Source organism: Thermomyces dupontii (genome assembly GCF_041956625.1).
Source record: "Thermomyces dupontii strain NRRL 2155 unplaced genomic scaffold VTN31scaffold_9, whole genome shotgun sequence".
Classification (NCBI taxonomy): domain Eukaryota; kingdom Fungi; phylum Ascomycota; class Eurotiomycetes; order Eurotiales; family Trichocomaceae; genus Thermomyces; species Thermomyces dupontii.
Genome location: NW_027192315.1, coordinates 628,408 through 654,442, shown reverse-complemented (window position 1 = coordinate 654,442; position 26,035 = coordinate 628,408). Strand labels below are relative to the sequence as shown.

The window sequence follows — 26,035 nt, the reverse complement described above, 5'->3', positions numbered from 1 at the left end:
TGCCGGTACCCTCGGCTTGTTTCCCGGATGGAACCGTTTTCACGCAGTTGGTCGCAACTGAGAGCGCGACGTTCGCCCTTACGAATCAAGGGCTGGTCTATGGCTGGGGAACATTCCTAGTAAGAGCATCGATATCCGTCCGTGGCATGTCCGGTCTTGCTCACCAATAGACCAGGACAGTAAGAATGACAAAATCCCTGGTTTCTCCGCAGAGACGAAATCGCAAAGGACGCCGATTCTGATGCCAAATCTTGAGAAAGTGATCAAACTTGCTGCAGGGGCGCAGCATGTTCTAGCACTGACCTCAACCGGGTCGGTTTTCACCTGGGGCTGTGGCGATCGAAGCCAGTTGAGCAGAAGGCTGCTCAGACGCTTGAACCGGCCGACCGGGTCTTGTGCCCGGCCAATGCGCTCTCCCAGAGGATATAGTGGATATCGGAGCCGGGCAATACCACTCCTTCGCCGTCAAAAGGAATGGCAAAGTGTATGCCTGGGGGGCAAACGACTACGGCCAGACCGCTCTTATCACGGGTGCCGGCCAGCAGGACGCCGTCGTGCTTTACCCAACTGAAGTCCGAGCTTTCCGAGACCGTGCTCGGTTGGCTTCGATCTTGGGTGGAAGAGATCACAGCCTTGCGGTGACGGAGCAAGGCGAGTGCCTGGCATGGGGCAGGATCGATAAGAAGGCCCTGGGCATTCCTTTGAAGGATATTCCGCCTTCCAGTATCATCCACGACGCTCACGAAAAGCCATTGATCTTGAAAGAGTCCACGGTGATCCGGGGAATCAATGGCAAGGTTGTCCATGCTACGGCTGGCACCGATCATTCCATTGCCATCACGGAGGACGGAAAGGCCTATAGCTGGGGCTTGAATGCCCAGCACCGGGCTGGTCATACAGGATTTCAGGTCGAACTGCCGACTCGGCTGCAGAACGAACATGTCAATGGAAAGAAGTTGGTTGCTGCAGCCGCGGGAGGGCAGTTCAGTTTGCTGGCTGGGGAGTATCAGCCGTGAGAAAGAGTGCCTACCCTCCCCTGGTGGTAAGTTGGTAACACACACAGCATCAAGTGCCAGGAATCTTCCTGGGCAGATTGCGCTTCAGCAAACTCTTGATTGCTGAAATGAGTTCGCCGCGTACTCGTACATTCGTACATTCAGTGTGGGTATCAGTCCTACGATAGTACTCCGTACCTAATATTACGAATATGGATCTGAGTTTACCCTCCACACTCCAATCATATTAGAGAATTAACCTCAAGCTGTGACCAAAATACCTGCTCGTACGATTCCGTAACTACGGAGGCCGTAGAAGTTCACTCATAGTATAGTATTGCCCGACAGTGCGCTGCCAGCACCCATCCAGCGGGAGCAGCAGATGACAGCAGATGTCGAAGTTCTGCGACTGCATATCCTCGGCGATCCACGAGTAGGCTAATGGAGAAAAAGTGTGGCGACACAATCTGGCCCAACTCGAAGCCCCAAGATTCCCAACCTTTTCCAGCAGGCTTAAGTCTAGCCGCAGCAGCCCTACTAGCGATGGAGAGGGGCACTGGCTTGACATTCTGCTGAAAAGACTCCGCGACTTGTGTCAAAGCTTCCAACGAAGTCATCTACTCGGAGTCATTGTATATATCACGAAGAAGAGCAAAGTCAATCATCTAACATCTATTCTAGTCACTGTCTTAATGCAAACTGCTCGACTACTAACATAACAAGTAGACTCTATAAAATCAACATTAAAGCCATGTTCTATCATGCTACGAAAAAAAAAAAAGTTTAATAGTCCAGGCTCGTCGAGCTGTTGTTCAACGCCGTGATCGTGGCAATCACATCGGCTGGCTCAAGTAGATGCCAGCTGGCCAGGGTCTGTTTCGAGCTCGCACCCACTGTCACGGAGAAGACGTGCTGTGGTGGCAGCGAAGATTGGCGCAGGGCACGGAACATGTCTGTCATGTTTCATCAGCGAAATTCACATAAGGGTGCTTGGAGAACAGAGGGGCCTACCTTCATCGGTAAAATCATCACCCAGGCACAGAACAAAGTCCGGCGGCTCGGCAAACTCCTTGACTAACCGACTCGCGATATTGCCCTTGTTGACAAACGTCGGCCGCACCTCGAGATTGGCCTTGCCGGACATCACCTCCACGTCGTACCGCTTCATGACCGTTTCCTCGAGCTGCTTGCGGCATTCCTTGGCTTGGAAGGCGCCGTACTCCGGGTCCGCCCGGCGGTAGTGCCAAGTCAACGCTACGCGCTTGCGCTCGATGAACGAGCCCTGCGTGCGTTCGGTGAAATGCTGGAAAATGTCCATCACATCCTTTTGCCAGGACATGTCCGTCCGCGCGGCGAGGTTCTCCCAGTCGTCGCTGCGCGGTTTCCGAATGAAGCACCCATGCTCGGCGCTGAGGCCCAGTTCCGGGATATGGCCCATCCATTCGTCCAGGAAGGCTTGGTCGCGCCCGCTGATGATCCACACGGAATTCTTCGGATCGGCTGCCAGAGTCTTGATCGTGCGAATGACGCGGTCGGACGGAATGGCTGCTTGCGGGTCTTTGACGATGGGCGTCAGCGTGCCGTCGTAGTCGAACATGAACAGCCGCCTCTTCGCCTTGCGGTATTGCTTCAACAACAGCGTCCTGTCCAGAGTTGGCGTCGCAATCGACTGGTCAAACGAGGACAGATTGGTGAGTAGGCGGTTCAGGTACTGCTGAGTCCACGTAGTGACTGTGTTGGATGTGACATGCTTGTACAGTTTCTGATGCATCTCCGCCTTTTCTTCCTCGCTCATGCTCAGCGCCCGGTCAATGGCCGCCGCTACGCCAGACAGATCCCATGGGTTGATGGTGATTGCGGCTGGTAGCATCGCAGCAGTCCCAGAGAATTCAGACAGGATGAGCGGACCGTGACTCTTTTGCTGGCACAACACATACTCCAGACTCGTCGTGTTCATCCCGTCGCGGACGCTAGTGATCAGGGCCACGTCAGCAACCCGCAAGAGACCAAAGTACTCTTGCTGGGAAATGTATTGAGGATAGTACTGAACGGGCGAGAAGCTCAGCGAGCCAAAGCGGCCGTTGATTGTCGACACCAGATTGGACACCTGACTGCCGATCTTATTATCCGGGTCCTCTTTCTGCTCCTCCACGCTTGTCGGGCTGGTGACCTGGATCAGGACGACCTTGTCACGCCATTGAGGGTACCGATCGAGAAAAACTTCAAACGCCTGGAGTTTCTGCGCCACGCCACGTACGCTGTCCAGTCGATCTCTCCCAACAATGATTTTCTTGCCAGCGTACAACTTCTTGATGGCTTCAACGACCTTTTCAATGTCTGGCGAACCGTATGCAGCTTGCAAGACATTGTTGACGTCGATTCCTGTTGGAAACACGTCCACTGCGACATGCGCTCCGTAGGCGTCTACGCCCGCGGAATTGGAATCGAAACCTAGCACCCGCGTGCAACAGGATGAGAAATGCCGCGAGTACGAATATGTCTGAAAGCCGATCATATTGGCACCCAGGACACCTGTAAGAATTTCCTTGCGCTTCGGAAGACAGCGGACATATTCGCTGCTAGGGAAAGGCGAGTGCAGGAAGAAACCAATGTAGATGTTTGGCAAGCGCTGGCGCAGCAGATTCGGAAGAAGGAACAAGTGGTAGTCATGGACCCAGATAATGTCGCCGGGTTGATATATCTCCAGAATCCGATCGGCGAAGAGCCGATTCAGCCGCAGGTAGTCTGCCCACCACTTGCGCTCCGAGCGACCGTCGGATGGACCATTGTGCTTGTAGTGCAGAAGAGGATAGAGCTCCCGTTCGGCAAACCGTCTCCAACGCGACTGGTCTTTCAACAACAATTCGTCATCACTGGGCTCGTCGCTCTCGCTCGACGCCCAGACTGGAAGGATCTTGCCATATTTGCTGTCTTGCAGGCGGTCCTCCAGTCGCTGTCTATCATCCTTTGTGATGCGGATACCCTCCACCAGCGGATGGACGGGCTGTTTCTGTGTCGCATCAACCGGAACAGGCGCGGCAGCCTTGTTGATCGACCCCGCCTCCAGCGATGGCGTGACACTGGGGGATTTCTCATTCGTTCCGACGGAGAGCGGAGGCGTTCGGCCGGGGAGCACGGGCTCAATCTCGCCGGTCCAACCAACAAGTATGTGCTTCCAGGGCGACTTTTGGGACGCTAACTGGACAAATGAATCGAACATCGCCGACGACCCTGGCCGGTGTCTCAGCTCCTGTAATAGGCAACAAATTAGCTAACTCCTCCGTTGCTGTCAAGATTACACTTGAGATTTCCCATACCCAGTCCGATTCAGGAGAAAAGCTCAGTCTATAGGGAATGCAGAACGCGGCACTGATAATGCGCCCGGACAAGTGCAATCCGGGATGAGCGGCGCGAGGATCCGTCACCACCGGAGAGTCCGGGCTGGTGGCTCCCACCAGACTCAGGCGACGAAGGAGCTCCGGGCCCGAAGCGGCACCCGAGGCGGCCTCTGCCGGGCTGATGGGCGATTTTACATAGGCATCTTTGGTTGTACTGGCCGTTCCCGGCACGCTCGAGAAGTAGGACGCCTCAACCGGGTTGGCCGGCTTCTCATCTGGCACCGTCATTGGAGTCGCCGACGCCGACTTCACGTATGCGCCCTCGCCCAGAGTGGACAAACCGGGCCCGACAAGGACGGGTTCCGGCTGGTTTGGGGGGACTCGATCTGGAGTTCCTTGTTCGAACGCCATCTGGACGCGGGGAGGAGTAGATGGAACGGATTTTCCGTGCAGATAGGATCGCGATTAGGAGCACCAGCGCGTCTGCTCCAGATCAGTACATTTGTTGAGATCTGCGGTGCGTTTTGCTGTGAATTGGAGCTGTTCGCGGTGCCAGAGGGCACAGGAATGATGTTGAGCGGGGTTGGCGGGATGGAGGTTCGGAACGGTGAGGGCAGGGTTGAAAGAAGGTTGCTATGGTGTTCTGGTCGCCATGAATGGATGTGATCGAATTGATGGGCTGCCGCAGGTACGAGAATGTTCTTAAGAGGTCTAATCTGTTGGTGTCTGGGCGAAACATGGGCTTGCGTGCCGCTCTCCGTCCGAGGCGGGAACAACATGGACGACAGACAGATCCTGGTCCGTCAGTCCGCCCTAAACTACAGTACTACCTACGTTCAAGTAAGCTTACAATGGCACGGAGCAGTAACCACGGGAATATACAGGTTGTCTGCTAATTTATCCGGTTGATTTGATGAACAATTGAACTCATCATGCATGAGTGTGCATATGGCTTTTTATTCTCTCATTCAGGGCTGTCCAGACAAATGCTCAAAAGGGGCGCAACGTGGCTGCAGCATCCTCACCCCTGTTTCTCAGTGATTCCGTCAAAAGAACCCAACCCGAACAACTTCGATTGGTTCCGATCTCCGTCCGAGAAGCCATGTCGTCGCAGCAAGAATTGATTTGAGCGCAGATGACATGCAGAATCGGCACGGTTGACCGGAGTTGGTCGGGACTGGAATCCGCCATTGACAATGCTATGACAATGCGCGTTGCCCAGAGAAAAATTTCCCGCTAGGCCTTAGTGAAATGAGACTGTCACGTCATGACCTGTGTAGCTAAGACCAAATTCAAACTCAAGAAGATGCTAGAAATCAACTCAGTTCGGCCGTACCAATTCAGGGAGCAAGAGAAAGCGAGCGACTCCGTGCCCAATGATTCACGTGATTAACAGATCATTCTTGAAGTCATGTGATTCAAGAAACCCTTATCATGCATCTTCACATGCCATTGTCGAGGGATTCACTAACTAACTACTGGTTCACACTTCACAGTGATCGATGAATGCATGATTATCTCCACGTGATCAAAGAGCCCTTATCAAGATCTGATCACGTGCGACAGGATACTGGGAGATGTTGATTGGCTGCAAGTCAGCAAGGTCCTTGGGCCTGCGCAAACACGCATTTCGAAAACTGCCTGCACTGAAAGATTTCCTTACCTAAACTATATGACGACCAATTGCACATGCAGGCCACGTGCAGAGTCGTCCCCGCGAGATGTCGTTCTTTCGTTGACTACCGAGTTTCTCCGAGCGCTCGGCCATTGAGGATTGGAGCCCTCAATCCGAGCCGAATCAGGAATTATCAAGTGACAGCGCCATTGGGCAAGAGGCAGCCGGTGCTGATCTATCGCAACAGTCTTCAAAAAACCCTGGAGAGACATCGACAGTTCAATCGGTCGAAGCTGCTTTCGAAAGGCCGTGATCGTCCGAAAATTGAAGACCCACGTCGGTTGACACGCGAGGAGACACTAAGCGCCGACAAATCTGCGTCTGGATCACCGGATGACGGATCCAATAAAAGCAGAACACAGAAGAAGATTGCCAAGGTCAAGATCGAAGCAGAACGCCATCCGACCAAAGCAGACGACTCGACATCGGCCCAATCCCGTCTCTCATGGGCTGTGGGCGCGAACAGACCTGCGCAGAAACCATGGCTATCGCTACTCAATGGCAACGCCGACAAAGACAATGGCATGACACAGCTGAATGCAGAGATTGAGTCTCTGCAGCGATACATGGCGCCGACGCCGAGGGAGGTTACCGTGACAAGGTTGATATTGCAGAGCATCATTGCAGTTTTCCAGAGCATATCACCCGAACAGCCCCAGCTCATCGGCTCGAGGGTGACAAATTTGGCCTTGGGGCATTCAACAGTGGATATTCTCCTTCCAATCAGCCGCTCACGAACAGGAGAGGTCGACGAGCAGACAATCTCTGTGGTGAAGTCGGCGCTGGAGCGAAGCACACTCTTCGAAAATGTCCACGTTATCAACGAGAAGCACCTCCTGATGAAAACAGCCCACAGATCCGGCTTACCGGTCGTAATCACCAGCCGCAGGAAATTCCTCGAGAGCATGGAATACATCAAGTCATGTCGCATGCAATTTCCAGAACTCCCTCCCCTCTACACAACTCTACGGATGATTTTGGAATCCAAGGGACTCTTCGGCAGCGAAAACTCCTCTATCAGCCCTTACGGTTTAGCCCTCCTCGTCATCTCTTTCCTCAAACTCCACGCGCAGGAACAACCACGACAACATAACCTCGCCGAGCTACTCCTTACCCTTCTCGACACCTACGGCAACAAGATCTCACTGACCACCACCGGCATCTCCGCCGAACCCGCCGGCTACTTCACCTTCGCCAGTCTCCGGCGAGCCGCCCTCGAAGCGATCGAAAGCGACAACGGCCGCGAACGGAAGCATCTGCGCGGCCAACGCGCCCTGCTCCGCTTCAAGCTGCACGCCAGTCATCGGAAAAACCAGCCGGCTGCCCAGCATCTCTGCATCCAGGATCCGGTCAGCCCGCTCCAGGATGTCGGGCTGTCTTGTGCCCGCACGCCGGAGTTGCAGAAGGCGTTCGCGGAGGCGCATTCGCAGCTCCGCGGGGCGGTGGATGCATGGGACCGGAATGACGGGTTGTTGGCGAAGGATGACAGTGTCCTTGGCTCGGTGCTTCAGGCCAATTTTAATGAATTTGAGAACCTCAGAGATCGGATTTGGTGGTATCGAAAGTTGAAGGAGGCGGGGAATGGAGTTTCTTCATTATAGAACTGTACAATAATAATACACCAGCCCGAAATGCATGTCCAATGATATACTGTACATAGCCTCGAATTCCACTGACTCCAATCTATGGTCATTGGGCGTCTATGATTGTTGTTCATCCAGCCACATTCCGCCTTTGCAGCCACTGCTCCAACCATTTCCGTTCCTTTTCCACAGCGTCAGGCGCATGCCCAACGCCGACACCTACACCCCCTCGCTCGTCGACCGCAATACGGACTTCTTCCGGTGTCAACGCATCCACGCCCCCACCGCGGACAATCAGTTGATCGTCCAGCGCAAGATACTCCACCCAGTGACGAAGTCGCGGCCGATATACCCACGGAACGAGGAAAGCCGGACGGAAAATGCTCTTGGTGAGCCCGAACACGGCACACCCGAGCAAAACCTCCTCCGCCGATGCCGTCTCCACAAAGTCCTTCGAACCAAACTTCTCAGCCAGCCAGCTCAGCTCCTCTTCCGAGCCGGGCTTGATGATGCTGGGCAAGCGAAGTCTAGTTTGGACGGCGGCGAACGCGTCACGCTTGAGCTGCGCACGCTTCAGGCGGGTTTTGTCGATTTGCTGCGGCACGCGGCATGTGTACGGGGTGACGGCGTCCCCCAGCGCCAGCACCGTGAGGGGCGTGAATTCAGCGCAGATGAGGAGGACGAGCGCAAAGGGGATCGTGCGCCGGACATCGTACGCGGCGCGGCGAACCAGCTGGAAGTCTGCGCGGCTGAGGTTCAACGAATCAACGACCGTCTGAAACGGCTTTCCACCTGCAGCAGTGGCGCGCGGTGGAGGCGATGATGGAAGGTATATGGGTAGGCCGAGCGAGCGGCGGAGTGGGATCGACGCTCGGTAGTTGAGGTAGACATTTTTCATCCCGGTCTTGTAGAAGGTCAGGTATGCCTTGCCAAGGGCGATGTAGCGGTTGAGTTTGTCCTTGAGTGGTGCAGTTGGATCGACGGCGGCCGGCAAATCGAGCTCATCGGGGCGTGTGCTTGCCGGCGGGTTCACGTCCGCGGAGAGGGCAGTCGTCGTCGAGGAGGATTTTCGACGCGCTTGAGATGTGGGTTGTTGTCTCGGTTGCGATGATTTAGACGCATACCGGCGAGGTACTGTTCGGTACTGCGGATGATATTGGACTATCGCATCTCGCCCCAATGCATCAAGCTTGTTGCCCGTCGTCCAGGCGAATCCCCTTGTCACGAAGATCCTGCTGCCGGGAGTCAGAGGCAGAGGAGTGGCGCATCGACCACACAGAAAGGACATTTAAAACGCAATTGCTCTTGCAAAGAGATCACGGACTCTGTGTCATATCAACAGAAACTTGATTTATAGTACTATCTCCCTACTAATTTGTATGTCGAAGGGAATGTTGGTGCCTGGTAAGATCTCAGCTTCCAAGATGGAAAATAACCTAGGAAATGTTTGTTATGTTTGTTTCGATAGGGCTTGTTAGCCCTAGACTGAACTTAGACTAGCCTACCAAGTTTAGCTTAGCTCCTTGATGCGCCGTGCTTGTCCTGAGGTAGGGCTGAGGGCCTCACACAATATGGACCTTCGTCCTTCAACATCGCATCGTCAAGCTACTACGGCATCCCTTCTTTTCTCTTGCACGATCGCACCATGAACCTGACCATCATTGAGTTGGGACATCAGAATGCGTCCGATGAATGCATGGTTTTGGGTCCATGGAACGGATTCAGTACTGATTACGCATTGCGAGTCAGCACCCCTACTAACTAGTGCTTCAGTTTACTCGCACAGTATCAAGTTATTAAGAAGAAACACGTCAAGAACAGAGAACATGGTACGACATCAAACAGATTCCTTGTAAGTTGCCCCCCGGCCCATCCTTGGGCTCAATACCGTTGTCCGCACTGCCGATACTATTACTGGCATCGTGCTGCACTGGAGAACCGATGATGACTTCCCCATCAACGATAAGACAGTCATGCGCGTCTCCTGTGTCAATCAACTGTGGGGCTAGTTGTTCGAATTTGAGATAACGGTACTCTCGTAACTCACTGCGTGCCGTGAACTTTCTCATCACCCAGTATGACACGGCCCCAGCCGCGAAACTGAGCACCCAACCGAGGTAGAACATATGCGTTGCTTCATCGCTGACGGTCGTGGTGCCGAAGATGCCGACGAACCCGGGCATCGGCAGCGCAAAGCCGACGATGAACGCGATGATGCTGCAGATGTTGACTCCATAGAAGTAGTGGTAGCGTCCGTCGCGGGATGTGGTATACATGTCGCGGAAATGGAGATTGCCGCGACGAAGCAGAAAGTAGTCCACGATCATGATGCCGACCACCGAACCTTGGAAGATGGAATAGCCGCTGAGGAAGGAGAGGAAACCGTTGGCGGTAGCAACAATCCTCCTGAACGGTGTCAGTGCTAGCCAACTCCATGAACGTTTTGGTCGCTGGTCTTACCAGGGAACAATGGCAAATGAAATGATCAAACACAGGAATTGTCCTCGAATGATGTTGAGGTACCTCGAAGCGAGATACGTGACATCGGCCGCAAAAGGAACAATATTGCAAGCAATGGATGTGCCCAACGTCGAGAATGCGAACGCGGCCGACGCAAAGAATACCCCAGCACGGGCCTTGGAGGTGTAAGAACGGTCCAGAATTCCGTTCAGAAGATCGTACGGATTCCAGTACGCTTCACCGTACATGTTTTTGACGGCGGCCTGCCGAGAGCACTTAGATTACAGGTATACACAGCTGAAGAGTCCTACTCACCGTGGTGATCATGCCAAAGGCAGCACAAACCGTCTGCGCGAGGGGCAATCCCAACAACTGGCCCCAGACCTGTGCATTGGGGGTTTTGGAGTATCTCGCCAGATCTGGTACGGTGACCAAGAGAGCCGAGTTTGCGCCCATCACCGAGTTGAACTGGGAAATGATGCCCCAGGCGAAAACCGAGGTCGGAGGTCGAAGCGACTGGTCTTCCAACTTGTCGGCAGAGACGCCTCCGTTGGCGGTCGTTGCCCAGCAGACGACTCCCATTCCTGCCAGGGGGAATATGATGGACTTGACACTGAACAGATGGCGGATCTTTGAGGTGTGGATGAGCATGAATGGAAGGGTTAAGAGGAAGGCGAGCAAGAAGCCCACCAGGCCCTGGGTTGTGATTTGCTGTTCCTATCGAGGGTTCAGCCGGGGAGTCAAGACCACGGCTATGTTATGCAATGCTTACCGGAGGAATATTGTTTGGAATCCTCGTCCACCCAGGGAAGATACATCGCAGACAGATCGAAATGAACTGCCCTTCGTAGTAAAGTTGCACGCCGCCTGAGCAAAGATTCGTGAGCTCTCGACCTTGGGCAAAGTCGCTGGTTGGAGCAGCTTACACCAAATGATGCCCAAGAGCGCGCGCAGGACGACGAAGAAGTACGATGCATAAGTCCCAAACGTGACGTGCGCTAGGACTGGGTAACCGACATGATAGCGCGCGGCCGCTCGTCCGTTGAACACAATCACCACGGCCGACAAGATATTGGCAAAGAGGACAACCAGCAGGGCATCCCGAATCGTCGCGCCCAGGGCGATCAGCGAAGAACCTATGCTCCAGGTCGCGACGGCCCAAGACTCGCTCCACCTAAGATCATGGGTGGATGATCAGTCAAACGTCCTACACTTTATTTAGGGAGATCACTAATCCTCAGCCTACCAGTAGGAGAAGAAGTTCCATGCGGTCCACGTCTGGCGTTTGGGCGACGATGGCAGCAGATCCTCATTGACGAGGAGAGACTTTGAACTCTTCAGCTGGATGGCATTATGGAAGGCCTGCCAGGAGCTGAATGCGCGTTTGGTGCGCTGCCATCGTGACGACGGCTCCGTATCCGACAACATTGATTCAAACGTGTCTGTACATGTACTGTAGTAGTTCTGTACCGATGGAAATCAGACGACTTGAGCTTCGACTAAGGGAGTCCGTTCAAGCTTAAGTACTCTCAGTACTATCGTTTCAAGGAGAGCTCCCTCTGTATACTAGAGTAGTACTAGACTGGAAAAAGGAGGGTTAATCCCAACTCAAAATCCCCGAGTTGTGGGATCCTCTGAAGAATCCCACGTGGGAGTTCGGAATCTACCATCGATCAAGTGCCAGTGATAAGCACCAAAGCCTCCAATGTCCGAAAGAGAGCTGGACAACCATGGGATTGATGAGAATACGATGGCGATACTTTATCAGCAGTACTACAGTATGTACCAATGTACGAAGGACAGTTGGCATTTGTCCACCAACCATGGCACAGCGTCTATCGGAGAGAGTGCCGTTTACCCATTCAGGCTAGCATGAGCTTATCAAACCTCAAGAACCCCCACTTCTTGCGGGGGACAGCGGCCCAGCCTCTTGGCTCTCCCCGCCTTTTGACCGCTTGGCTATCATGTCTCAACGCTGAACCCGATGGATGGCACATTTGATGAGATCAATGCGGAGTAGAGAACCAATCAAGGTACTTTGAAAGTAGTCGGATAGAAGGATTCATACGAAGTCCATCATTCATGGCCACTTGACCCACAGAATGAACTTTTCCCGGCAGATTGAGCGGAAGCATTCCCGTGGTGATCGGATAGCCAGCCGTATAATCCAGGCTCTCAGCAGACTCGGGAGACAACGATTGAGCATTTTCCTGTCATTCCTCTCATCATGGCGGCTGGACTCGAAGTGCTCGATGGCGGCAAGCCCTTCTATTACTGCCCCAAGGGCCCAATGGTCCTGGGAGAGGGGCCCATCTATCGGGCCAGCGACTCAACCCTGCACTGGGTCGACTGTCTGGCCGAACCGCCAGAGTTGTACATCCTCAAAGTCGACCCCGAGACGGGCGATCCGATCGGGGAGGCACGGGTGTTACAGCTCGAAGACAGCGTAACGGTGCAGTTTTTCCGCAAGAATAAGCCCGGGAGCTATATCGCCGCATATTACCAAGGAATATGCTTCCTCGACGAGGAGACCGGAAAAATGGAAATCGTCAAGGAAATCATTCCCACAGACAAGCGAGATGAACTTCGCTTCAACGACGGCGGCGTGGACGCCAAGGGCCGGTTCTGGCTGGCGGAAATCGATAAAAAGGCCATGGCCTACGGCCCCAATCAGTTGCCGGAGAGCTACGGGAAGCCCAAAGGGCGGCTCTGGCGCTATGATCCTGATGGGAGCCTGCACTTGATGATCGATAGCGGCATCATTTGCGGCAATGGTCTCGGTTGGAGCCCGGACAACAAGACTTGTGCGTTCTGACATGCTACCTTCTTCGACGACGGCATGACTGATGGCGTTAGTCTATTTTCACGATTCGGTTGCCATGTTGGTCTACGCCTTCGACTTTGACCTGGAGACAGGCAATATCTCAAACAAACGCATTCTGATTGATCGACGGACGTCCTTTGGCGAGCCAGACGGCATGGTTGTCGAGTATGCACTTTCTAGTTCTTTCAATGGAAAGAAGAGACTAACGAGGACAGCACAAACGGCAACCTCTGGATCGCCATGTTCGATTCCAATCGGGTGATGGTGTTCAGCCCGGAGGGTAGACACCTCAAGGACATTGTATTTCCAGCGCGCAATCCCGCTTGCACCACTTGGGGTGGCAAGAACCACGACATCATCTTTGTTGCCAGCGGAAAGTGGCGTGGAGAGCGGCCCATTCCTGGAGATGAGGGTGGCCATATGTTCCGCTTCAAACCTACCGATGCACGTGGTCAGCCAAAGCATGAGTTTGCAGGATGACAGCGAGCGGGCCCCGAAATGACGAGTAGGAAGATGGAAAAATCGCACAGTACTGTATTGTGTTGGGAAGCTGCTCATGGCTTTAGCTTAGATGCAATAATAGCTCAGACGAAAGCTTCTGTTATCATGGATAAAACGTCAACCCGTTTGCTCTCTGCTAGCCAGCGAAACCATTCTGTAGACAATCCCAGGCTGCTTCTGTCCGGCTCCAAATGCTAGTCGATGGAATTTGATTGCCTACTCAAAACCGCATCCCTGCTTGAGAGTCTTGCCAAGGGGATCAGAATTTACAGACCAAAGGCAGCAGCATTCTGATGGTCTTTGTAATACCTTGCTCGCTTCTAGAACACAGCCGAGGGGTTCTGTCGATCAATTAATGCATGTCATGTACGGAGGAGTTGACGCCATGCATGTTCGTCAACTCAACCAAAGCCACAATATCCTAGTTGTTGGTCTTTATTGGAGCAAGATTTGGATAATCCCTGCACCGACATCCTACCCAAATCCAGGGATATCGATGCAAATTGCCAAGCAGTTATCGATCGATACGCCGACGCGTACAGAATTCCGGACTGTATACTATCCTTCTCTCACGACTGGGCCAATGTTGAATGTCGGATTGATAATTAGGTATTAGGCTACCGTATGAAAGATTCCGGCCTAGTCTCAATCACGCATTCGATCAGGAAGATACCCTTGCCAACGTCATTGCTAAGTAATAATGTATTTATTGACCGAAAGCTGACACGAGGATCCCATTCCGGTGCTGGCCGTGGCATTCCGAGGAGATGAAAAAGAGGAGAAATTCGAGTCATGCAACGGAAATTGTCCAATTGGAATTCTTGATTACTAAGCAGTTCGGAGTGACAAGTGTTTGCTTCGTTTACATCGGTTTCTCCCTCCCGGAATTCCCGTGCGGCTCGATTTCAGATCAATTGTTCGCTAGAATGCCACCTCAGACATTCCTCCTGGTCATGTAATTCTCAGTCCGAGTGTCCTTTTTGAATCCCTGCCTGATTTCCGCCCTCCCCTTTTCCTCTTGGCCGTCTCCCACGTCTCCACGTCGCCTCCTCGTCCGACCCCAAGTGCAAACGGGCACCCCCCGTCGCAATTTAAACCCAGCCCACCATGGCGGGAATGGAAGAGCTTGAGATTCACAGCAAAGTATGGGCGTTTTCGGGTTGCAGAAGTTGTGCTCTCAACTCAAGCAAAAGAGGCATACTGACCCCCCTGACTCACCCCTTAGTCCTACCTTGTCCGGTGGATCAACGTCAAAGGCGATCACACCATCTCCTGGAACCTGCAACCCCATAAGAAGTCACTGAATTTTGGACTGTTCAAGCATCCCGGCCAGCTAACGACATCTTCCGGCTCCTCCAACCCTCCCGCCGCGTCGTCCGACACCCACAGCACCGACTCCGAGCAGTTGCCGCAGAGTTCCGCTGTCATCGAGAAGTTGCGAAGCATCGGCCTGAAGCCGATTCAATGGGTGGGAAGATGCGAGGCCGACAAGGTCTTCCAAGGCACGTACGACGTGCCGACTAATGAGGGGGGAAATTATGCCTTGGTGTTCGATAATACCTTCTCCAAGACGACGTCGAAGACAGCGACTCTCGTTTTGATGACCTACCCAACAGCCATGCCACCCAAGTCCGCCAACCAGATACATCACTCTCAAGCACTGGCAGGGACCAATGCTGGAGGCGTAGGCAGCCGCGCGCCGCCGAGTTTGAGCGTGATGGCCAATGGCTCGACGGATTCGCTGAAAGGGGGACGGGGCCGTGCTTTGTCGGGCGCCAAACTGAAGCGACCCGGGAGCTCAACGTCGGCGAACGGCCTTTCTGCGATGGTCCACACCGGCGTTCTGCAGAAACGACGGCGTAAGCGACACCAAGGCTGGGCCCGGCGGTTTTTCTCGCTCGACTTTACGTCATCGACGCTGTCGTACTACCATGATCGTAACTCCTCGGCATTACGTGGAGCGATTCCTTTACAGTTAGCTGCGGTCGCTACGAACGCAGCGACGCGCGAGATTTCTATTGACTCTGGTGCCGAGGTCTGGCATCTTCGGGCAAATAACGACCAAGATTTCCAGTCATGGAAAGAGGCGCTTGAGAAAGCGTCTAAACAAAGCAATGAAGATAAAGTGCCTCCATCGCCGCTCCTGCAGGTTCCGTCGACGAATCAACGGTATATGACGAATCCGGCCGAGGAGCGGGAATGGGAACAGATCGAGAACTTGGTGAGCAAGGTGTCTGGGACCCGAGACGCGGTGCGGCGATTGGCCAAGGACACCGATCCCAAGTACTTCAGCACGACTTCAGTCCCGCTGACCGTGCCGGACCGACGACGGTCACCAAGCCCGGCGCCCAGCCCCTCGGAACACCCGGGCAGTGGTGAGGAGTACTTCGATGGCGCCCAGCGACGCCCGTTCTGGAAGCGCAAATTCAGTAGCAACGCGGGCGCCAAACAGCGCGCTCAACCAGACAAACTGGGGCCGCCGGTAGCTGCCAGTCCAAACAGTGATGCGGCCTCGATCGGTGGGAGTGACAGGAAACCCCGTAGTATCATCAGCCACACCGATCACGAGGACGATATCCACGAACATCTCATGGCAGTGCTTCGCGATCTGGATGTCGTGGTCAGCGAATTCTCTGCGTTGATTGCAGAGAGCAAGCTCCGTCGCCATCCGCCCCTTTCCGCGACCGAGTCGCGGCGCAGCATGGAATCCGATGCTTCACAGGAATTCTTCGATGCTGAAGATGCTCCGAGCGGGCTGCTCACTATTCAACACGACTCAGATGATGAGGCCAACGGCCGGAGAGATGCAGAGGCGGCGGAGGATGATGTGTTGTCTATTGGCAGTGAAGACGACAACGCAAGCGACTTTACCCGAAAAGGTCTACGCCTGGACAACTCATCATTACTATTCCCTTCGAAACCAAAGTCCATGAGTCCGCTACCGCTGAACCGGGTAGAGCGGCGAACGACTGTTGCAGCACCGGTTATGCCGCCTCCAAGCCTGATCGGATTCCTCCGCAAGAATGTGGGTAAAGACCTGTCCACGATATCCATGCCGGTGACGGCGAACGAACCGCTGTCACTACTTCAGCGTGCGGCCGAATGCTTGGAGTACTCGACTCTTTTGGACAAGGCTGCCAGTGCGACTGATGCGGTGGAGCGGCTGGTGTATGTAACAGCGTTTGCATTGTCCGGTCTATCATCGAACCGCGTTAAAGAGCGAGCAATCAGGAAGCCATTTAACCCTCTTTTGGGAGAGACATTCGAACTGATCCGTGAAGATCGGGGGTTTCGAATGATCGCGGAAAAGGTGTCGCACCGGCCGGTGCAGCTGGCGTATCAGGCAGACAGCAAAGATTGGAGTTTGGCGCAGTCACCCATGCCAACCCAGAAGTTCTGGGGGAAGTCAGCTGAGATCGTCACCGAGGGTAAGATGCGGCTGACGCTGCACACCAGTGGCGACCACTTTAGCTGGAGCGTGGCCACATCGTTCCTCCGCAACATCATCGCTGGTGAAAAATATGTCGAGCCAGTGGGAGAGATGGTAGTCGTCAACGAAACGACGGGGCAGAAGAGCGTCGCGACATTCAAAGCCGGCGGAATGTTTTCTGGACGCAGCGAAGAGGTGACCGTGAAGGCCTTTGACATCCACGGCCACCTCCTGCCACTGGGTCTCTCCGGCACTTGGACCAACTCGCTGCAGCTGACCGAGCACGGCATCGTGACCAACAAGACTATTTGGTCGGTAGGTTCGCTGGTGGACCAAGCGACCAAGCGCTACGGCTTCCCCGTGTTCGCGGCGACGTTGAACGAGGTGACGCCTATCGAAGCTAACAGGCTGCCACCGACCGACTCGCGTCTCCGTCCGGACCAACGCGCGCTCGAAGAGGGCAACCTGGACGTGGCCGAAGAGCTCAAGGCGCGGTTGGAAGAGAAGCAGCGCGAACGGCGTCGGGAAATGGAGGAAAGAGGCATTACCTACAAACCCCGTTGGTTCGCCAAGCTGGGCGATCTCCACCCGTCCAGCAATGCCGCAGCCGACGGAGAGGTGATCTGGAAGCTGAAGACCGGCAAGGATGGGTATTGGGAGGAACGGGCCCGCGGAGAATGGAGTGGCGTCGTGCCCATCTTCAAGCTATAGGCGCTTTTATACTGCTTTCCCCCCCACAATTCTATCTTCTTTGTCTATCACTTGTATATACCCTTTGTATTTTAGGTATTCATATTGGATTGAGTCAGCCGGCAGCCCGGCACAGTCATCATCCATGTCAAGGCATGCACCTCGAAGAAAATGAACACTGATACAGTATATGTGGTAGGCCAGCATGGCGTGGTCATGAACTCATGAAGTTTTAGTACAGATTAAGTCTCAGTGCCGGATAGGTTATTATGTACCTAGCGGGTTGCCAGAAACGGCATCGTTCGACGCCGTTTTTGGCATCGCGCTATCCCGGCTTTCCGCCACGGCCGCCCTTCTTTCTGCCACGCACCTGTGGGGCTCTCACGTGCTTCTTCCCTCAGCGACGTCCAGCGTCGCGGACCGCGCCCGTTTCGGCGCGCATCGCCAAAAAGTCTCTTTTTCAGGGCACACGTGCGGTTGGCCTTGGGGTTTCGAGCTTCTCTACCAATCGATTATCAGGGCTTTTTTCTGTTGGCACGCTATTTGCTTGGTACTCTGTTCTGAGCCCTCAGATTCTGGCTGCCTCGTCGAAACTGCATCGTTTTGTTGCGGGTCAACGAGCAGGGGCAGTAACCGGGAGCCATGACGAATGCTTCAGCCATATCCTTGATAATGATGAGGCACAGTAGCCGGCTACATGGGCCTGTATCCAGTATAAAAGGCTCCCAAATGTCGGACGCCGTCACCCTCTCGCACCTTTCTCTATCTCCAGTGTTGATCTTGTACGGGGGCTTCCTTTGCGGTCGTCGTTAACGTTGTTTGTTGTTTCGCTACGCACTTGCAACTCTAGTCTTTATCCTGCACAATGGCTCTTCCGGAGTCTGTCAGCGCAGGCATACTTGCCAGCAGCGAATGCCGGGACGACCTTTTTGGAGAAACGTCCGACGACGACTCCCTCCTGTCATCCGATGAGGAGGACGAACTCTCTCCTGCCTTTTACCTGGCGCAGGCGGAAAGACAGGAAAGCCAAGAGAAGCAGCGATGCCTGTACGCGGAACGGACCAGGCAGGTGCTTGACCGGATCAAGCGGGATTGGGAGTGGTACGGAGCAGGGAACCAGGCTCATCCTGTCGCTGAAGTGGGCACGGACTCAAGTTCTTGCTTTCAACAGGTACAGCACGGCAAATCGGTATGACCCGACGGAGTGGTTCCGCCATCTGTCGGAGCTCGAGCATTCAAGCGAACTGTCAACAGTTCTTAGAGGCTTTTTCACTTGGCTGTGTGACCGGCGGCGAGGCCCAGAAGGACGCATTTACAGGGGAGTCCAGTGCAGATCGACGCTCAGCACAACACTTCGGTACTGGCTCATCCTCCTGAAGATGGAGGTCGGTCGTCAGCTGGGAAGGGACATTGTCGATACGCTGAACACGGTAAGGAGCTTTGACTCTGTTTGTTGACGTGACGGAACTTGAGAGGGACCTTCTGACCAATCGACGATAGGTGGTTGCCGAAGTCGCCCGAGAGAAGAATCTAGATTGGCATGGGCGACGAAAGACGGTGATGTATAGGGAGGACTTTTCTGGAGTTTGCGCGGGTGTTCCTGACCACAACCGAGATGCAGTTTTACAGCGGTTGGTCGCGGATTCAGGAACTCCTGTTCTGCCAGCTCCTTGCCATCACCGGCAGCCGTCCGGGAGCGTTAACCCAGCTTAGATATGGTGACCTCTCGCTCAGCCTCCAGGTCTGTGAGAACGAGCCGCGACCACGCCTCGTGCTTCGCATCCGTCTGGTACATACGAAGCAGTACCTAGGACCGAAGCCAATGTTAGTTTGTTTTTTTTTTTTTTTTTTTTGTTTGTGCGAGGATGGTAAAAGCGCGTGGCTAATCTTTCGAGCACAGAAATTCAAGGGGCTAAGGGAACTATCGCTGGAAGTCCGGGATGAAATAAACGATGACTATTTGTTTTGCGAGTTAGACAGGACAGTAGATGGCGTCTGTCCTGATCCCTCGACCGCCCTCTCCGCGAGTGCAGTACGGTATACCATGAGTCGTGTGGGTGAAATCACGGGCTTCGCCGCACGTGTGACCCCGTACTGCTTTCGCTATGGGGCCGCGAAGGCTCTCAATGATTGCTGTAAGCGCTTGCCCCATATCCTTGCTGAAATTCCTCCTCGCGCTGACCGAAATGTCCCTTTGATCAGCCCGCGTCTCGACACAGGTGCAGAATGTAATTCTGCAGCACGGGGATAGCAGCACGCTTGGAAAACATTACAGTTTGATGTCCACGTGGACTTACAAGGCATCTGGCAGGGGGACGAATCTCAGAATTCTGTGGTGACGCGCGTGGCATGCTCACTGAGTAGGACAATCGATCTCCGGCGGCCACTTCGGTTGACCGCCAAAGATTTGAGCCATCTTGACGGGCAGCAAACGCTGCAGAAGTTGAAGCAGCGGAAGGAGAAGCTGCACAAGAAGATGCGTGACCTGCAGCGTGGTCCCAAAGATGAGTACCAGCTCGCCCGTCAAAGATACGAACGGGCCCGGGACAAGTATCGGAACGAGTGGCAGCGGGCCCGCAGGAAGCTGCTGCGCGAGAAACGCGAAACGTTCCTCACAAACCAGCCGGTCCGAGACGTCGAGCACCAGTTCCGAGGGGTTAATCTTGAGAGCGAGGTGGTTGGGACGTTGCCGGGTTCACCAGCCCTGAGCCCCCAGCATCTCGCGCTGGTCGAGGCCGTGTTGCAACCTCCCGGCGAGACTGTTGAAGCCGACATTAACCGTCTCATCGCGGCGGTTAATGCGGTGAGAGTGTATTGCGGCGTCGTGGAGGGAGCGGTGACACGACCGACGCAAAAGCAACATCATGGCGCCGGAGAAAAGCAGGAGATCGTGGACGAGGCTAGGCTCCTCAACGAGGTAAAGCGAAAGTATTTGTCAAATCGAACAAGGAACGTTCGAAACTTTGCGTCCTGTGCCTCGGAGATGAGCGGAAGTCGATATTTAGTCGGGTTCACGAGTTAAGCTCCCCGGGTGCTCTCACGAAGCACTTCGAGAGTATCCATCTCCGACGTCATCCGGTGGAGATAGTGCGATGTGTCCTGTGCGAAGAGGATTTCAGCTGCAGAATGGCGCTGATGAATGACGCTGAGTCCAGGCACGGGACAGTCTCGCGGAGGAAGGTTGCGATGTGCTCCGGGAGGCCAGGGTGCCAATGTTTGATACAAGATGTATGTACAAGAGGTATAGATGAGACAAATGAAACGTGAATCTAGAACCAATTATAATGTAGCCGCGATTTGCTGCAGTTGTAGTGGTCAGTCCGTGACAAGGTCTTGGGGAAAGTTACGCAAGAAGCTGAGAAAAACTACGATACTGTACTGGGTTCTTCGTACAAAAAATCAAAGCACGAAGCGATCGGGCCTTCCCCTCGCTAAGCTCGGAGGCTTTAAGAAGACAGGCGACGAGGTTTCCCCTGGTCCGAAACTGAAGAAGCGGCTTCAGGACGCTGGCTTTGTGGACGTTCACAAAGAAAAGTTCACCGTCCCTTACGGTACCTGGCCCAAGGATCCCCATCTTGTCAGTTTCCTCTTAACCTTGGCCTTAATCATTTGACAAGCATCCGCTGACTTGTTCATAGAAGAAAGTTGGCGCCTGGAACATGGCTCAAGCCGAATCGGGTGGCTTCGAGAGCCTCGCGATGGCCGTGATGACGCGGTTCATGGACTGGACTAAAGAGGAAGTCATAGTTCTTGCGAGCAAAGCCCGCGCCAACGGCAGAAAGCGCAATGTTCATATGCTACATTCCTTGTATGTATTACACATCCCTTGGGAATTTCCGCTTTCATTCTTCAACAAACTATGAATGTCATCCGCAGTTACGTGGTCTACGGCCGGCGGCCAGAGGAGACCAGCAAATGAACTTCTTCAACGGTTAGTCTCAGAACATGCTGGGAGCTCCCGCAATCCGGTGTCTATCGTGGATCTATAGGCGATTGCGTGGAGCTAGGGCGGGGGCAGTTGGGTTTATTGCTTGGGAAGACGCGGAAGCATCATGTACCCATTGAAGGTTATTTTCTCCTTTTTGTCCTGTTCTTGTTCTGCTTCAGAAGCTGTCAAACCGAGGATACAACGTAATTCGTACAAAATCATCTGATTGATCGCATTGGGAGATCGAGATCACAAGAGACCGCATAGATAGCAACCTGGGCACTATATGCACGAAGAAGAACCGGCTGAGTGCTGGACAAAGTCCATAAGCGAGCCAGGTCTCGGTACTCACGATACCAGCCACAGCACTAGCATACTTGATGGCGTAGGCGGGCCGCCAGAAGGTCCGCTCGATCGACGTCAAGTCACACTCACAATTGAGGAGATTTTGCGCTCGAAGTGGGAACTTCGTTTGTGTGGGGTTGTGCATGGTGATCTGAGGCTGGATAACCTGGCCCACCACTTTTTCTGAGACCTTTAGAGGTGAGATTCCAATAAATCAATGCAAGTGGTATACGGAATGTAGAACACCAGATTGCACCAATTGCAACAGGGGAACGGGAAAAGGTCCATCAAATCAATTCAACAGAGAACTCAGGGAAATGAAATCCCGCTTGGAGGTTGATTTATTCTGTTCCTGCGCTACTGTTGTCTCCGGCAATGAGTAGGAATGGTGACGCTGATGGGGAAGCCGCAGTTGTTGCTGAAGATGTGCAGATTCTCGAGGCTTGATAATGGAAGATTCGATCGCGGAGCTGGACCGGTTATGCAACTCATGGTTGGGCAGATCCAGTGACAAAGCAGTAAGGCGGCCGTGACCGTCTATATGGGAAGGAATGCGCGGCTCCATTGTCAGTGGTGGTAATTGCCGGGAAGGAATCGTTTGCGGCGACGCAGGGGCCACCAAGCTGTGATCCGACACCAAGGCTGGGGGTTCCAGAGACGGAGCTCCAGAGAATGCGAGCGAGACCACGGGAGGCTCGATCGGCTGCTGTCGCTCTAGAGGCGAAAACTCATCCTCCCGAGGATTCCTGGGTTTCTGAAACGTCCTGCTTCTTCTGGTCCCTTGATCATGATTAGTATCGATGAGGAGAGAACAACTAAGGCCTCTTACGATAAACCAGGTCCCCGCGACTTCTTTGCTCTTCCAACGTGCATAGTATGCTACTGGCATGTTTTTTGAACTCCTCTGAGGGCGGATGCTGCTCCCACCATTCTTCTATGCGTGGGAAAATTTCATTTTGGTCAATAGACAGGAGGTTTGTCATTGACACAGACGTAGAGACAAGAACAAACAAGGTCCTCGAAATTTTATGGAATGCTTCAAAGAGGTCCCGCGCTTTTACATGGTTGTACCGAGTCTGCTTTGATCTCGGCAGGTCCGTCTCCAAGGCACACAAAAGGCAATACGCCTTCTGCAGTCCATCGTTATTGCTCGACACCAGACTTGGAGTATCATCGAGAATTTTTTTATGTGCGAGCAAAACCGCAAAAAAGTCGTCGGGGGACATTGTGCCAGTATCGCGAAGAGACTTATGGAATGCAGTTGACGGCGCAGACAAACCGTTTCCTACTGGGCATGAGGCCAGTCTTCGAACATAAAATAAAAGCACAAGTGAGGATGGTATTGATTGCCCGAGTCCGTCGGCCCTCCTGCGCTAGTCCCTAACAGGAATGGTGTTGCTGACACAACTTCTCCATCGACACTTGGGTCAGTTTCGGTTAGTTATGCTTGGCACCTCTTGGCATTTTAGATTTCTGATGCAAGGAAGTGACCGACCGAAACAACTCATCGAAATCATTTCTAGTATAGTCTGAAATAAGTTAGAAAAAGTGTGCGAGTATTGGAAAACGAATCAGGTCGACTTCCGGAACTTTTTTACAGCATGTTTGTACCCGTTCCAACGGCTTTCCTTTGGTGCCCAACTCTTTGGTGGATAGTCTCTTGAGATTTTAACCCATCATCCGAAAAGATCCTACCATGCCCCTCATGCCCTGAAACGAACGGTGAGGGCGGTTAAAAAGCAGGCTTGATGATGGTCCATTACAATTGTAGCATACGGTACTACAGCCTACGGAGTACTCCGTGCTCGTACTTTCTCGGTTCTCGTGGTCCAAGTCCAGCGATCACTTTCGCCGCCGTTGCCTGCGCCGCCGTCGCTGCCGTCCTAGAGTTCGTTGTCAAGGGAGCTGGTGTCCTCGCGATGTTGACTGCTCGGCTTATGACTCATGCGCCTGGCCACCCCCTTCGTGTTCTTAATGGAAATACGTCCCCATCGAACCCTCCGTGACTACGGACGTCAGCGTACCCAACGGTCCGGTCACGCCGGCAGCGAAAGGCCACTCCATAACGCGTTCCAGGTCGACCGATGAAACCGTCAGCGTGGTCACTCCGTTGTCGTGATAATGAACAACCGGATTCCCCGATGCTCTTACGATCGAGGCGCACTCAAATGTCCGTTGCTCATCGTTCTCGTTCACGACACGAAACCGTACGTGGGGATTACATGAGGCAAAGGCAGCGTGGCGGGTGTCGCGGCCCCCCCTGTCAGCACCTGCCAGTGAGCACTAGGTTGGGGAATTCGGACATCAGCCGCAGGTGCACCTGCGCCGTACAAGACCCGCTGCCCATCCTCTGTATTGGTCGACTAGATGCTGGCACAAAGGTATGAAATGCGTTCAACTACTTCGAGAATCTGGAGCGTTGGAAACGCCATATCGGCACTGCTGTCCTCGATGTGTTGCATATTAGGGCGTCCCCTACGCTCCTCCCGATTATTTCTGGTCAGCAGCCAGAAAGCCTACTCCGGAGTACTTTTTACTGCTTGCTGCGTACTCCCTGCTCCGTTGACTCTTCATCGTTTTTTTTCCGTGCTCATGCCTGAAGTATTACAGCATCCCCCTTTCCTGTCGTCGGCTGCGAAGCCGTCTCCTGTCCTCGTAAAGTTCGCTGCAGAATGTGCAGTATTGTCACATAGGTATGAAAGTGTACGTAACAGGCCGAGAAATCGCGCGAAACAACTCTACCCGCGATAAGTTCCGCCCACCCCACCTAAGTGCCTGCACTCTACACTGCATACTCGGGGGTCACTAGAGTTCAAGTAAAGTGGGACGTAACGGCCATACCGGTCATTTTTCTTCGACTCAGTGACAATACGTGACGAATCACTGGCCCAAACACGCAGGCGGTCAATTGATCGATGCTGGGGAGGTGCCCCAATAGACGCGCGAGGGTATTCCCTTAGCTGTAATGAATCGTGTGTGAATCGTGAAAGTTGGAGCTCCCTAGAAGCTTAAGCTAAAGGTAGCTTTGGGGACTTTGGGGGGGGGGAAGGAGAGCTTCGTCCCTTTTATTCATGACCTTGGGACGTTTCATGAGAACCGGGCCGGCCTCTGTTTGCAAATTCATTCTTTCCGCGAGAACGTTCCGATTCTGAGAGCATAGATCGAGGTATCATCATCATGTCGCTCAATCCTCCGACCACAGATTTGCTTCTTGAGACGGACGTCAAAGCTGCGGCTCCCTCTCATCGTAGTACCATCGGTCCGCAGGCCCTGCTGGATGAGGACGAAGTCGGTCGCCCCCTACCCACTGGCTTGCCCGAGACGGCCACCGACGGAATGGCGGAAGAAGTTGACGATGCGCCTGTCGACCCGGAGGCGCTGCTGGCTGCCGAGGAGGGCGCGAAGGCGGTCGCCTACCACACCAAATATCGCCAGAAGAAGACACTCGAGGCCTATCTGCCACGACAGGAAGAGTTTAAAAAATGAGGTCTCATCGTCATCCCTTCCCTTCCTCCCCATCTTGACTTTTGAGCTCCCCATTGGGCCCGCCTTTCCTCCTTGTGGAGGCTGACGAACGCCGGGGCTGGGGGCTGGGGGGCCGCCGTTGCCCAATATACCATTGAAAAAACAACGATTCTGCCGCCGGAAAGGCTATCCAACCGGAGTTCAAGCTATGTGAATTCCTCCGAGAAGAGGTCCTGGACCGCGAGATCAAGCTCCGTCGCTACCGCCATAAGGACTGGCGTAAGAACGGGAGCGAGCGGACCTTCTTCTGCCGGCGGAGAAAGATCATTAGGGAGATTGAGAGGCGGCATCGCACAAAACGGACATCGTATGCGGCCGCCGTGAAGGAGTTGGAGGCCTATCGTATCGGATTCTGAATAGCCTCTCTCTTCATCGCCTGTCCGAAATTGTTGAAAAGGTTTTCCCCATCGCTCTCCGTGAGGGAGGAGGAGAGGGAAAAAGGAGGGAGAAAGGAGGGGAAAACCCTGACGGTAAGAGGGGAGTCTTTCACGTAAGTTGTCATTGAGAATGGCATCCATTATCGTTCTCCCTTGGTTGATCAAGGCCGCTGTTCGGTCACTGGCCCAACCTAGTAAGCAGTAGGTCTAGTAGGAGAACACTTGATTGCAGTAGTAGCATATTCAATCATTCTCCCGCTGATAGATCTAGCCATTTGTAGATGTCTGGCCGGCCTATCGAATGGCCTAGCAAGTGCCATTCGATAGGCCGGCGATGAAAAGCTATGGAGGTGATGAATTGGTG

At 53.8% G+C, this 26,035-nt stretch overlaps 8 protein-coding genes across 8 annotated transcripts; 4 read left to right on the top strand and 4 right to left on the bottom strand.

Annotated features, from left to right (window-relative positions):
• Positions 1-365: 365 nt before the first annotated feature.
• Positions 366-941, bottom strand: VTN31DRAFT_7437 (uncharacterized protein; the record flags this gene model as incomplete). The annotated part of the gene is made up of 1 exon (XM_069408158.1): positions 366-941. The coding sequence occupies one exon, from the start codon at positions 939-941 to the stop codon at positions 366-368; it is 576 nt and encodes a 191-aa protein (XP_069257935.1).
• An 837-nt stretch (positions 942-1,778) lies between these two features.
• On the bottom strand, positions 1,779-4,744 carry VTN31DRAFT_7436 (uncharacterized protein; the record flags this gene model as incomplete). Its single annotated transcript, XM_069408157.1, has 3 exons — positions 1,779-1,948; positions 2,007-4,245; positions 4,313-4,744. The coding sequence occupies 3 exons, from the start codon at positions 4,742-4,744 to the stop codon at positions 1,779-1,781; spliced, it is 2,841 nt and encodes a 946-aa protein (XP_069257934.1).
• A 1,278-nt stretch (positions 4,745-6,022) lies between these two features.
• Positions 6,023-7,609, top strand: VTN31DRAFT_7435 (uncharacterized protein; the record flags this gene model as incomplete). The annotated part of the gene is made up of 1 exon (XM_069408156.1): positions 6,023-7,609. The coding sequence occupies one exon, from the start codon at positions 6,023-6,025 to the stop codon at positions 7,607-7,609; it is 1,587 nt and encodes a 528-aa protein (XP_069257933.1).
• Positions 7,610-7,721: 112 nt separating this feature from the next.
• Positions 7,722-8,879, bottom strand: VTN31DRAFT_7434 (uncharacterized protein; the record flags this gene model as incomplete). Its single annotated transcript, XM_069408155.1, has 1 exon — positions 7,722-8,879. The coding sequence occupies one exon, from the start codon at positions 8,877-8,879 to the stop codon at positions 7,722-7,724; it is 1,158 nt and encodes a 385-aa protein (XP_069257932.1).
• A 3,399-nt stretch (positions 8,880-12,278) lies between these two features.
• Positions 12,279-13,355, top strand: VTN31DRAFT_7433 (uncharacterized protein; the record flags this gene model as incomplete). Its single annotated transcript, XM_069408154.1, has 3 exons — positions 12,279-12,855; positions 12,908-13,040; positions 13,091-13,355. 3 exons carry the CDS (start codon positions 12,279-12,281, stop codon positions 13,353-13,355), a joined length of 975 nt encoding a protein of 324 aa, XP_069257931.1.
• Positions 13,356-14,483: 1,128 nt separating this feature from the next.
• Positions 14,484-17,517, top strand: VTN31DRAFT_7432 (uncharacterized protein; the record flags this gene model as incomplete). Its single annotated transcript, XM_069408153.1, has 2 exons — positions 14,484-14,519; positions 14,602-17,517. 2 exons carry the CDS (start codon positions 14,484-14,486, stop codon positions 17,515-17,517), a joined length of 2,952 nt encoding a protein of 983 aa, XP_069257930.1.
• Positions 17,518-19,972: 2,455 nt separating this feature from the next.
• Positions 19,973-20,518, top strand: VTN31DRAFT_7431 (uncharacterized protein; the record flags this gene model as incomplete). The annotated part of the gene is made up of 1 exon (XM_069408152.1): positions 19,973-20,518. One exon carries the CDS (start codon positions 19,973-19,975, stop codon positions 20,516-20,518), a length of 546 nt encoding a protein of 181 aa, XP_069257929.1.
• A 1,543-nt stretch (positions 20,519-22,061) lies between these two features.
• VTN31DRAFT_7430 (uncharacterized protein) lies at positions 22,062-22,995 on the bottom strand (the record flags this gene model as incomplete). The annotated part of the gene is made up of 2 exons (XM_069408151.1): positions 22,062-22,549; positions 22,599-22,995. 2 exons carry the CDS (start codon positions 22,993-22,995, stop codon positions 22,062-22,064), a joined length of 885 nt encoding a protein of 294 aa, XP_069257928.1.
• Positions 22,996-26,035: the final 3,040 nt, after the last annotated feature.